The sequence below is a fragment of the Pseudorca crassidens genome, chromosome 13, assembly GCF_039906515.1.
Source record: "Pseudorca crassidens isolate mPseCra1 chromosome 13, mPseCra1.hap1, whole genome shotgun sequence".
Classification (NCBI taxonomy): Eukaryota; Metazoa; Chordata; class Mammalia; order Artiodactyla; family Delphinidae; genus Pseudorca; species Pseudorca crassidens.
In genome coordinates, this window is record NC_090308.1 from 65,598,088 (window position 1) to 65,611,795 (window position 13,708).

Consider the following 13,708-nt stretch of genomic DNA (forward strand, 5'->3'; position numbering starts at 1 on the left):
GTCAGTAACTAATTGAATGTCCATGAAGTAAGGAATAAAAGAACTAACTTATTAATTGATAAATTTACGAAGATTTCATTATACTTGAGACCTTCTTTAAGTTAGGGACCTTACTAATGATATTACAGTCTTGTTAATTACACAAAAGTTGGCAGTTTTCAGCTTGTGAAATGATTGATTCACAGCAACCCTAAGACCCGTCTCCCACAAAAGAGCCATTTGGAGGTCAGTGAGTATAACACCGTAGTTGATGACTTTTGACATATGGAAGATGATTTGTCAAACACATTTGAAATTGTTACGATAAATCTGAAAATATAGTTCAAATAAGATTACCTCAAGCCACCATTTTATTCTTAATAAAATACACATTAAGCCATTATTATTTGTTAAAAGAGTGTCTATAGCAAATGAAATATTATTAACTTTCAGTCATAATGTATATAAAATTTTAATTTGGCTTCTCAAAAGGTGTAGCTTCTGTTTTATGAAAATATAATGTTAATCCAAAGGACAAAAAAAAAGGTACTTTTAGTCCTCCTAAAGAAATCTTAAATTACAAGATCTGTAAAATAAATAACACTTCAGAAATGCATATTTAAAAAAAACTTACACCATTCTTTGAGTAAATACATTCTTTTCTCCACTCCTCTAATTTTCAATTGTAGGTACTCGACCACCACTGATCAAAAATTTACCTAAGCCCATTGAGAGCCTGATGACTCGTTGTTGGTCTAAAGATCCTTCTCAGCGCCCTTCAATGGAGGAAATTGTGAAAATAATGACTCACTTGATGCGGGTATAATCCTTCTTTTGAGGGGCTTTGGGTTTAAGGGAATTTTATATATACTGACTTTTAATGGGGTTTTAAAGTAAAGGGACAGTATTGTTCTTTTTTTGCTTCATACTTATCTGTATTTTCCATGTTAGAATGGGTGTTCTTTACTCATATAATCAGAGGAGGAAACATTCTTTTGAAAAAAAAAAGAAAAAGAACTAGTTCTTTATAATTAAAAGATGGCAAGACTAGGTTTCTGGACGTGCTTTTTCCTTCTGCTCAACTTAGTGGACAGATGTGTTTGTTTCTGGGCCTGTTGCCTTATCTGTAATGTGAGAGAAGTTGAATTAGGTGATCTCTGAAGCCTTTACAGGACTTAGGTATTTTATGGCTCTAATACTTGCTAAGTTTTAAATTTTCTTTAGTAGAGATCTTTATCAAGCAGTCATTTATGTAGTGCAGTAGAGAGGTTTCATTCCCAGACACGTTTATCTAAGTAATTTTTACCTTTTGGTTTTTCATTGCATATTTTCAGCTTTTCATTTGCCGTTAAAAAGTTAAACTTTCTTCTAGGCTCTGTAGAATTTTGGAATTTAGAAGGATCGTTTTAAATGATTATTAGAATTTCCTAATCTATAAATCAAACACTTAGAATTATTTGAATAATTTTAGGCCTCTGGTTTTTGGTGCACTAACAAATCTATCGAGTGGTACCTTGACTTTAAAAAGTTTATGTATTTACGAAAGTGCCTAATTTCAGAACAATTTGCTAAGTAGAAGAATCTTTCAATCTCTTTAAATATAGATTAAGTAATTTCCTAAATGGCCAAAAATTTAGTTTTTTCATTCTAATGAAAATAACTTAGGCAAACCAGCTTGAACTAATCTGATTAAAGCTTAACTGCATATTTGGATACTAGCTATATATAGAATCCTAGGACCTGAAGATACGTTCATAAGAAGAGAGCTCAAATACCTTAAAACTTCGGGTTACATAAATTGTTCACGTTTTAACTGTGCTTTTATGTACTTTGTCTAATTTGAGGAGAAAACCTTCCTTTTTTTCCCGAAATTCTAATTTTCACTCGACAAATATATCCAGTATTTTATCTCTAGTTCATAGAGGGACATTCATAATCCTTGATATTTAAAATATAGGTTCTAACAAATTATGGCATACCGTTTCAGTTGTCAGACTAAGTCATTTCAACAATTTGGAGGTTTACATCACTGCTGTGAGAACATAAATATGTTTCATTTAATTATGAGGAATAATACTACTGTATTTCATATGTTCCTCTAGAGGAATATTGGCAGTTTTCTTTAAGACTATCTAGACTATCTATCTGATAGATATGTAGGTAGATACATGGCATTGATAATAGTTGAAATTCAGAAGAGTAGCACATTATTGTCTTTGTAAAATCAAAACCTTAGGTATTTACAAATTCAGTGTATCCCTTAGTGAAAATAAAGCAGCAATTTTTGCTACATTCAAATCTCAAAAAGGAAGTAATTAAAATGTACCTTTTAAGTTAGTTTTCACAAGATTTAATTTGTATTAAAGAAAGTTTAAATTGTTGTTTACTTTTTATATATATAGTACTTTCCAGGAGCAGATGAGCCGTTACAATACCCGTGCCAGTATTCAGATGAAGGACAGAGCAACTCTGCCACCAGTACAGGTAAATGGATAGAGTAGAACAGTAATAACCTAAATTTTTGTGTCTCTATTCCCATGAAGTTATAATCAAGAAGCAATGAATGATGTCCTCACTTGCATTTTAATTGCAGATTGACTTCAATTTGAATTTCCAGGTGCACCATTCTTCATGCAGGTACCCAGATTAAAGAGTTGCTGAAGACCTGTTTCCAAGTCTTGAAATTCTTACGCAGTTATATATAAAAAGATTGGATATTATATTGCTGTGAATGTCATTCTTTATTTGAAAAATAGTTCTTAGATACTGCTAGATCAAATAGTATCAGAAATTATTGTAAATATATATATTATAAATATATATCATATATATAAACAGATATATGTCATATGTATATATATACACACATACATACATATATATATAAAACAATGTATTTCCTTTATCGTGAACACCCTACTTTTTGGTCTTTGTAGAACAATCTACAGAGACTCTTATTTAAGAAGCTGTGTTTTAGTTCAGGAGTTCCTCAGCTCCATAGTTTGTGGTCATCAAAAAAGATAGTAGAAGGACTTCCCTGGTGGTCCAGTGGTTAAGAATCCACCTTCCAATGCAGGGGATGCGGGTTCTTTCGGGGAACTAAGATCCCACATGCCGTGGGGCAACTAAGCCTGCATGCTCCAGAGCCCAAGAGCCACACCTAGAGAGCCCACGTGCCGCAGCTACTGAGCCTGCGTGCCACAACTAGAGATAAGCCCAAGCGCAGCAACAAAAGATCCCACATGCCACAACTAAGACCCGACACAGCCAAATAAATAAATAAATGTTTTTTAAAAAAAGCTCCCCCAGCCCACTCTCCCCACTGCCTGTATCTGCCCCTCTACTCTGCACTCTCTTCTGTTCTGTGGCTGAACTATCCATGCTCCTAGCCAAAGGCAAGCCTGTCTCCTTTGTGCGGCAGATCCCATCTGCTCTTCCTAGCAATTCTTCCCTGTCTCTTGCATCATCAGTTTTAGCCTTTCTGCTGGGATCATTCCCAGAGCATATATACAGTAGTCCCCTCTTGTCCACGGTTTCACTTTCTGTGATTTCAGTTACCCCTGGTCAACTGTGGTCCAGAAATGGAAAATTCCAGAACTAAATAATTCATAAGTTTTAAGTTGCAGCCATCTTGAGTAGCATGATGAAATTTCGCTCCATCCCACCTGGGACGTGAATCATCCCTTTGTTCAGTGTATCCTGCTCTCTTAGTTGTCAGATCAACTGTCGAGGTATCGCAGTGCTTGTGTTCAAGGGACCCTTATTTTATTTAATAATGGCCCCAAAGCACAAGAGTAGTGATGCTGGCAATTCGGATATGTCAAAGAGAAGCCATAAAGTGCCTCCTCTAAGTGAAAAGGTGAAAGTTCTCAACTTTAATAAGGAAAGAAAAAAAAAAATCATATGCTGAGGTTGCCAAGATCAGCAGTAAGAACTTCTATCTGTGAAATTGTGACAAAGGAAAAAGAAATTTGTGCTAGTTTTGCTGTTACACCTCAAACTGCAGAAGTTACAGCCACGGTGCAGGATAGTGCTTAGTTAGATGGAAAAGGTATTAAATTTGTACAATAAGGTAGTACAATTTGAGAGACCACATTCGTGTAACTTTTATTATGGTATATTATAATTGTTCTATTTTATTGTTAGCTACTGTTGTTAATCTCTTACTGTGCCTAATTTATAAATTAAACTTTATCATAGTTATATATGTATAAGAGAAAACACAGTATATGAGGGTTCAGTACTATCCAAGTTTGCAGGCATCAACTGGGGATCTTGGAATGTATTCCCCCAGGATAAGGGGGGGACTGCTGTAGTCTGTATTTGTATTTCTCTAGCTTCTCTCTTTCCATTCTCTCTTGTGCCCACTCCATTCAGTCTTTTATTATACCACTACTCCAGAATTGCTCTTGTCCAGATCACCAGTTATTTTCACATTACTAAAATCTAAATGAATGATTTTTCAGTTCTCATCTTTTTTGATTCTCAGCAGCCTTTGACACAGTTCACTACTCTCTACTTCTTTCAGCACTTTGAGTTGATCTCTAGGATACCATACCAGCCTGGGTTTCATCTTACATCTCTGGTCACTTGTTCTCGTGTTTTCCTATACTGTTTACTCCTCAACTTCCCAACCTATAAACGTGAGAGTGCTCAGGGCTCAGTTATTCGGCTCTTTGCTTATCTATCTAAATTCATTCCTTGGTAATCTCATCCAGTGTCATGGCTTTGTGTACCATGTATTTGCCAATGTTTTGCTCCATCCCAGACCTGAACTCCACACTCATATATCCAACTACTTGCTTGATATCTACTAGGAACTCAAAATTACCATTTCCTAACTGAGCTCACTTCAAAGTCATTCCTCCCGTGGTCTTCCCCATCTTGATTAATAGCCACTCCATTCTACTAGCTCAGGCTAAGAATCTTAAAAGTCATCCTTGACTATTTGAAGACTAGGCGTTTTGGTTCCCTTTTTGTGCTATCCTTAAATTTCATTTAAAATGGGTTTGTTTGGGTATCTTCATTAGCTTGAAAAGTCTTCAATTTTATTTCTATTTATGTCTTGCTAGTTTAGAAAAGAATTTAAGTTGCATCTTATTGAATGAAGCATTTTGTATTATTCCCAACCCGTAGTCATAAATGTTTCTGCTTTCCTAGGCTCATTCATGGACATCACTTCTACAAATACCAGTAATAAAAGCGACACTAATATGGAGCAAGTTCCGGCCACAAATGATACTATTAAACGCTTAGAATCAAAATTGTTGAAAAACCAGGCAAAACAACAGGTTTGTTTTGTTACTAAAGTAACAAAAAGTAAAATCTTTTGGTAACCTAACCAGTAGTCATGAGCATTATACTAACAAGTTAATTGTTTGTCCTCTTCCTCTATATAAGTCCTGAGTCTTGTTCCTGAAACAGACAGGCAAGCTTAAGAGTAGAGATGTGTAATGATTTTCTCCTAGAATTCACTACCAGTCAAATCATTTCCTCTTCTGATGATTGCTGCCTTTGCCACCTGTGCAATTCCTGCCTTACAGTGATCCCTAACTTGAACGGTTGATGGTTACAAATGTAAAATGCGTATTCCTTCCCCAGTTAAAGGAATTGTTGTAGATCTCTCATTTCATATTATCCAGATTTATTATATTTTTGCTATTACTGGTTTTAAAACATTTTAAGGAGTGATTTTATTCATCTTGTCTGATGCATTTAGGTTAACCAGTATTTGGGGCATGTAACTCCCAGCTCTAGTGACCAGCGTATCCTAAAGGCCAGTATCTGCAGCTTGTTCTCCCTCAGCCTTACAGCTCCCTCTCCCTGAAAACTTTCTATTTCTTTCAGAACAGACCCCCTAAGAATCCCAGTTGGTATATTCCTCCTTCTAGGCTGTCCAGGATTTTTAAATATAAAGAGCTTTAGTGATTCAAATTGACCTGTATTTTTAACAGAGCGAATCTGGACGTTTGAGCTTGGGAGCTTCTCGTGGGAGCAGTGTGGAGAGCTTGCCTCCAACCTCTGAAGGCAAGAGGATGAGTGCTGACATGTCTGAAATAGAAGCCAGAATTGCTGCAACCACAGGTAAAATGAAAATAAAAGTCTAAAGAGGAGTGAAAATGGTAGTTTCAATTGCTTCAGTAGTGGGAATGTCAGTGGTTTTTTTTGTGCATGTCCTAAATTTTTTTTAAAGTAGGAAGTTAGTTTACAATATACTTCCTATGCTTCTAGCAAAAAGTGTCTCAAATTCCAAATAAGGAAAGCATGATTTGTAAAATTATTTGGATTATAAAATATACCTTCCTAATTACAAATTTTATCAAATGTAATTCAGCTCAAACACGAGCTGAAAATCTAAGTGAGAAATTGAAATTTTGCCAAAACCAGGATGTTTTGGAGGATTTTGAGTGATTCTACTAGAATTTTGCGCTGAACTCAAGTAATAGCAAATGCTTTGTTTTGAAATTAGCAGGAAAATGTACTCCAGATCCAAATATAATTTGGCCTTACTATCTGCTGTTGCTCCTACTTTCAGTGGCAAAAGTAGCTAAGTTTAGGATTAATTCTTTTAATTGTAAAATAAAAGATCACGGTAATTTTATTTGATCTTGAAAAAGCTAGCATTTGTATTCCATTTTGTCAGAAAGACTGGTCAGCACAAAAATAATTACATGTTTTGTTACCTGAGTGAACTTCTAACCTTTTCTAACCAGGTTCATTTAGTAATGCTGGGTTAAATTGTTTTCTTTCTGATTCCCCCAGGGGTGGAGAGGAACTGATTACAAATACATTTCTATTGTGGAAAATGTGGAAATATAAACAAATAAAAATACCAGTCTTCCATAATTGTCCCACTCAGAGATAAACAATTTGTGTATTTACCTCTAGTCTTTTAACTACGTATGTGTATACAAGTATATTTCCAAGTGTATTAGCCTACTTTTTTTTTAACTTAGCTAACCAGGTTTTTGGGTTTTATTTGTTTGGTTTTTTGTTTTTGTCCTCTTTTTTTTAGGTCTTTATGGTTTTTTTCTAAACAGAATATTTTCATTTTGTGTGAAGCTCTTTTCAGAAAGAAGCTGTCCAGAGGACCATCCTAACTATACTTGTCTTCAACTAATCACTTATTTTATTAGTTAGCATTAGAATCAGTTAGATATTACAGAATATCCAAAATAACAGTGTCTTTAACATATAAGCTTTATTTTTCACACACAAACAAATCTGGAGGTAGGCTCCATGATCATTAGGTAACTGGGTTTCTTCTGTCTCTCTGTGTCATAATCCCTATTGTGTGGCTTTCATCCTGAAGGTTACTTTGTACTCCATAATGGCTATTACAGTTCCAGTCATCACATCCACAGTCCTGGCATCAAGAAGCAAGAATTAGGGGAAGGGCTCATGCCCAGGCTTTTTTAAGGAGCATTCCCAGAAGTCCCTCCTAACAACTCCCACATAGATGTCATTGGCCATAGTGATAGGGTCAGATGGGAAGGAAGAGCCCTGTGCCTCCTTGGGAAGGAAGGATCTGCAATCTTTTATCTAGGAGCATTGCTGTCCTGAGTAAAGTTGGGGTTCTGTTGCGCTGGTGACCAGGAGTCTCTGCCACATAGATGGGTCTTTAGAAATGATCAAGTTGAATGGAGGTCACCAGCCACTGTCAAGCTTTCCTGGCCTCCATGAGTCACAAGCGTTTCTGTGTGGAGTCGGGGTGTCGCAGCGTAGTGTCCAATGAACAGTGTACACAGGAACACATGCTTACACTTCGGCAGCCTTTTTCATTTCAGGAATATCATTCAAGTTAGACCTGCCAAATAGTGGTTGCTACCCTAAAACAGGAAATGCTCTGTAATGTAATAACAGTAATTTTATATCTGCTCGTGTCAATTTTTTAGTCAGGTACTGGTTTATAAGTATTCTTTACAGAAGTGTTATTTCACTAGATTAAAGATAACCACACATTTGAATTACCCTGTCCTTTCTCTGCTTAAATGTAAAACAGATGGTTGAACATCCGTTGGTGAACTGTCTTACTTTGAAAGGTTCATATTTTCCAGCCTTTCAATACTTTTCAAGTTTAGCAGGAATACACCCTAAACTTTGGAAACTACAATAAATATTCAGTTTACCAGAAGTATGTTTAAATATTTAGTTATAAAAGCATAAACATTTCATACTTTGATTCAGTAATTATCATTTAATCACTGAATTTTACTTTATAGCACACTTCAAGAAACACCTAATTGGACATATATTCCTGTGTTTGTTCATTTAAAACAAATATGGCAGCTTATCTCTTTTTAACTCCTCTTTTCCTTCCCAGTTTCATCCTAGACCCCCCCATTGTACTTCAGTGGTTTCACTTAGGTAGATTATTTCTATGAACATGTTTGAAATCTAGCTTTCTCATTACCCTGCAGCTTTGTTTGTCTTGGCCCTATTTTTTTTTTCCTGCTAATTAAAGCCAATATGTGAAACATCTTGTATTAGTAGTTGTTTGCTCCTTAATCACGCCTTTTCTAAGCATGGATGAAAAGTTAGATAGTTCTGCATGCCATTCTGCATGAAGTGTTATTAACATAACTATTTGAAAAGTATTCTGTTTTTGTTCATCGTTTTCTATTACTATTTGTAGTTGTTTGCATGTATACTGTATATATGTGTTTTTGCAGCCTTTTCCAAGCCTAAACGGGGCCACCGTAAAACTGCTTCATTTGGCAACATTCTGGATGTCCCTGAGATCGTCATATCAGGTATCATAGACCACCTGAGTCGGTCTAATAGCTGTGGAACTGGAATAATGATCCCTGGTACTTAAAAAATGCTTCTTGCTCCAATTTGATAGAACGTGAAAATAGATACCTTGCATGCAGTCATTAGGGAGACAGATTAAAAACTGTATACGTTTATCTACACTGAAGTGGGCTTGGCAGGAAACCTCACATCTCCAAAACTGAGGATAAAATCGAAGGTAAAGTGAACGTTTTCACGGAAGGGAGAATACCAGTCCAGAATTCTGCCAAGTTCCTCTCATCTTTTAAGTGAGCAGAAGAGCTGAACCCAGACCTTTTTTGCACCCAGGAGAAAGAGGAAAAAATCCTTTAAAAATATTTGTTGTCCTTCGCTCCTTTCCTTCCTTCATTACTACTTTGGGGCTCCCTCTAGGCATTCTATCCCAGCCTCTTTCTGTTGGGAACAAGTGAAATATGAAGTTGAGAAAAGAGTTGCTAAATACCGTTTTGCCTTAACCTAGAAAACAGAAATGAAGTAAAACTAAATGAGATTTGCTGTTTTGTTTGGTATCCTGCCAAAGAATTACGGTCAGTTCTGATTCCTGTGTATTGACTCTTCTTGCAAATTACGTGTTTTTATACCCAACTCACACACGGTACCTCCATGTCTCATATTGGCAAATTGCTTTTATTTCTTATGGTGATCATTTCACAGACGCATCTAAATCACCATTTTCAATAGAAACTTAAATGGCATATGTGATCTTCAGTATTGGTTAATATATGTTATCAAAATCATCATTTATTTACCCTTCTGCTTTAAGTTTTCCTCCACCTCTTCCCCTGAAATTTTGACAGGGAAATATAGTTTTCCCCACACAATCATGGGCGTAGTTAGGTGAATGCTCCAGCACACTGTCCTTTGCCTGGGATTGTGCTTTTAGCATAGTATTGGATTATATCTGAATGCCTAGTAGTTCTTTTCTCCTCCAGTAAACTGAAACATGAGGATAGAGACCATGCCTTTGTGATTAATTATTGATGGCACCAGCAGTATCTGGCTCAGTGCCTCACACATAGTGTTTAGTAAATATGTGCCTATTATATAAATGAACAAACCATTATTGAGCTCCAGCAGCTAGGAACTATGATACATGTAAAATTTGTATATAACAGATATGTGTAAAATATAAGTTATACAATTCTTAGGGGCCATTTTGTCTATACCTAACCATTTTATTTCTAGAGTAATTAACTTTTATTCTAATTATCAAAGTGGTTTACTTTACAACATTTTCACTGTTGCCATTCAGAGAATACCGTTAACCCTTTCTTCACATAGTAATTTTATTTATTGAGTCATGAGCTGCTTTCAAAATTAGCAAAGTACTTAGGATCATTTTACCTCTACACTGAAAGGTCCCAAGTTTAAGGGAATAATATTCTGACTGAAGAAGTGGCAACATTTAAACATACATACTGCTGAGCTGTGATTATCTTAAACGTTTGAGGGAATCAGGAAAATTGAGGCAGATGGCACAATAATCTTAATCCGGTCTTATGGGTAAGCATTAAGAACAGATACACCCACACATAGTGGGTGAAATAGCCAATGGCGTACAAGATAACAAGGGAGAGAGAAGAGGAGAAAGAATAGTAGTCTCAGTGGGTCTCCTCCAGGGTGCATTTGCTCCCCAGGGGACATTTGGCAACGTCTGGAAACATTTTTGATTGTCAGAACTAATAGATGCTACTGGCATATGGTGGACAGAAGCCAGGGATGCTGCTACACGCTCTGCAATGTCCCAGGTAGCTTCCCACAGCCAAGAATTATCCAGCCGGAGGTGTCAGCAGTGCCAAGGTTGAGAAACCCTGGTTAGATGTGCTGTGTGGCCTATAAAGTAGTTTAAAGCACATCATCTTAATTACCTTCGTAAGTCTTATAACTAGGTTATCAGATAAAATTACAGCCATTTTACAGATGAAAATCTTAGATCTGATGATGTTGAATGGTTTTCCCAGAGTCACACAGCCAGGATCCCATCCTAGATCTTCTGATGCCAAATTACATCCATGTTCTCTTGTTTTGTTTGAGTCAGAGAAGTTAGAATAATTCTGCCTTGCACTTCATTAGGGTTTGTATTAAATTTAAGTGAGCTCTTCAGCCAGGAGACGCTTTTTTATGACATTGGATACTTACGGAGTCAGAAAAGCTTAATTCTGCTCTTAATTGCCAGAGTAACAATGCTGTTCAAATGGAAATATCATTCGGTAATACATTTTATTAAATATTCTTGTTGGGTTTTTTCCCAGATATTCAAACATTAACCTAATCAGTTTCACTTCCTTTAATAAAAGGATGCAAGCACTGGAATTGAAACAATTGGACATAAAAGCTAAACATTAATTTGTTCTTAGGTTATATTTTTAAATTAAACATAAAGATATAACCCATGCTTTGGGAATATCTCAGATGTCTTACATGGCGATTTTAATTGTAAAGGAGGATGAAATTTAATTCCCCCAATTTTTTAATACCTTCTAGAATTTTTTTCCTCAAGGTTGGTTTCCCTACAAGCCCTGTGATTATATTACCAGATACTTCTTGATATATCCAAACTGGCATTAATTAGCATTGGATCCCATTTGTAAGCATTTTTTTAAATATAGCTGTACTTTTTATCTTATCTGTTTTGGATAAGTAGTTTCGATAATATTTTCCTTTGGCCAAGTGCAGTATACTGTCTAATGTACCTCTTGGAATAAACGGCCTCTTTTTAATAGGAGTGCTCATTTAAACATCACATAAATTTTTATGTGTATTTATTGGCAGTGTACAAATGTATCTTTTCTGAAGTGTTTGTTGTTTCTTGCATTTTTTAAAACCTTACCAAGTCTTAAAAGTTTTTAAATACACACTATTACTCTGAAGATTTTTTTAATATATCTTTATAATGACTAAAATGCCTAACCTAGTCATAGGGTCAGCAAATTTAAATCTTGTGTTTTGCTTGCTTTTCAACACTATTATATACTCTGTCACCAACAAATGAGGAAGAACAAGCAACTTACAGCTAACACCAATATTCATCAATTTAACAGTCTCTCAGGTCGTGCAGAAATGGACCTTTAATACCTCAGGACTTCCTATGGATCAGACTACACAATATTTTGTACCCCTTCTACCTTGACCGTGGCTCTAAAGAGGTATTGGCAAACTTTGGTATGGATAACCCTTCTTTCCACTTTCCCCTGCCCACAGAGAGTGGCTATAGATCGATCTGGCTTCTTTTTACCAAGCAAGACACATAATTAAGAGCAAATTATCAATAGAGTATGACATTTTGCTAACTCTTCATTTGTGAAGAAGGTCCTGCCCAATAATGGTGTGCTACCTAAGCAAAGTTAATGTAAATGTAGAAGTCTCTTGCCCAGAATTTAAACCATTTGATCTATAGTTTTCTAATGCATTTGTTTATTGAACATTATAAGACTTCCAGGAAAGGAAATAGGCTTTCTTAAATGTTTTCCATTAAAACTTGGAGTTTTAAAAGCATAATCCTTTCTCCTTTTCAACCAGTACATTTTAATTTGTATTACTTTTATTTGAAGAAAAGAGAATGGGTGGCATATTATTGGATTGCTTTAAATGTTTCTATTTTTTTGTCCTTTAAGACTTTAATAAGATCATGGATTTTTGTTTATTCAGCTCTTTTTACTTGGATTTTAGAATGCTTTGACCAAAGAGCATTACGTACTCTCTTATGTACTGTTCTTAAGGATTTCATAAAGAAGATTGAATATGCAAATGTTTTGAGTCAATCTTGTTAATATATATAAAATATTTTTGCCCAGGTCCCTGAATTTAATTGATATTTCTTGTTTATAATATTCTTGAAGCTGAAAAGAAACTTTACGAATCCTTACGATTTCAGCTGCATTTAGATCTCTTAACTGAGAAAATTTTAATGACTATTCATTCACTTTTAATTTCAGTCAGGTACATTTAGCTCTATTGTATATTGGGTATTTTCCAAAAGTAAGTGTTAATATATAGTTAAGTAGAATAAGTAGAATATGGAAAAGGCCAAACATAATATTTAACAGAAAGTAAATGGGTAGTTAGCTTTCTAATACCTATGTGTTGTTTTCCTCCTTCAGAAGTTTCAAATATCTTAGGTAATTTAAGTGGGGGGGCCAGGGGTGGAGGGGAGTGGTGAGGACCTTGCAGAATGCTGGGCAGCTGGAGGCCGAGATGCTGTGCAGAGACACCTGGGCACCGCTATGCTTTTTCCATCAGGACGGAAATATAACCTTCTAATACTATATTTGGTTCAAGAGCCAGTAGGTACTGTTTGTAAACATTCCTATAACTGTATGTACGTAAATTATTAGTGCAATTCTTCCCCTTTTTAAATAGTGCAGCGCCAATATGAAGAGACCATGAGATAGAAAGAACTGAGCTTTTCTAGATCTTCAAGTTCCTACCTTGCACACAGTGTCATTAACAGCTGTAAACCTTTATTTAGGGACACTGAGGCCCAAGGAGAGCTCTACTGAGATATACTATACCTGCTTCTGCCAAGGGTAGCCACCGCACCTTCAGCAAAATTCTATATTTGTGACTAATTAAATAGGGAAGTGCATCTAACCTAACAGTGAATATTTAGGTAGTCTCTTTGCACCATATTGTGGTCTACCAAGATCACTTTTTTTTATTTAAATAATTGAACTCTAACCTAATAAAGTAGGTTTATTAGAAAGCAAAACTCATCAATAATAATTGCTTTCCTTTAGTGGGGGGAAATAACCCCCACCCTAAAGGAGGCTTTATTCTAAAAAACCGCCAGGTACTTCCCTGGCAGTCCAGTGGTTAAGACTTGGCCTTCCAATGCAGGGGGTGCAGGTTCGATCTCTGGTCAGGGAGCTAAGATCCCACATGCCTCGCAGCCAAAAAACCAAAACATAAAAAAAAAAACAACAAAAGCAGTATTGTA

The 13,708-nt window shown here is 35.8% G+C and overlaps 1 protein-coding gene across 2 annotated transcripts in view; it reads left to right on the forward strand.

The window, feature by feature from the left end:
* Positions 1 to 13,708, forward strand: part of MAP3K7 (mitogen-activated protein kinase kinase kinase 7) — a 68,194-nt gene that overhangs the window by 30,331 nt on the left and 24,155 nt on the right. Inside the window, exons 8-12 of one of the 2 annotated variants that reach the window (XM_067702558.1) lie at positions 669 to 799; positions 2,382 to 2,463; positions 5,140 to 5,270; positions 5,934 to 6,063; positions 8,652 to 8,732. In XM_067702558.1, the coding sequence (XP_067558659.1) occupies positions 669 to 799; positions 2,382 to 2,463; positions 5,140 to 5,270; positions 5,934 to 6,063; positions 8,652 to 8,732 (555 nt within the window). The remainder of the gene's footprint in view (positions 1 to 668; positions 800 to 2,381; positions 2,464 to 5,139; positions 5,271 to 5,933; positions 6,064 to 8,651; positions 8,733 to 13,708) is intronic. The other variant, XM_067702557.1, reaches the window with a different exon arrangement.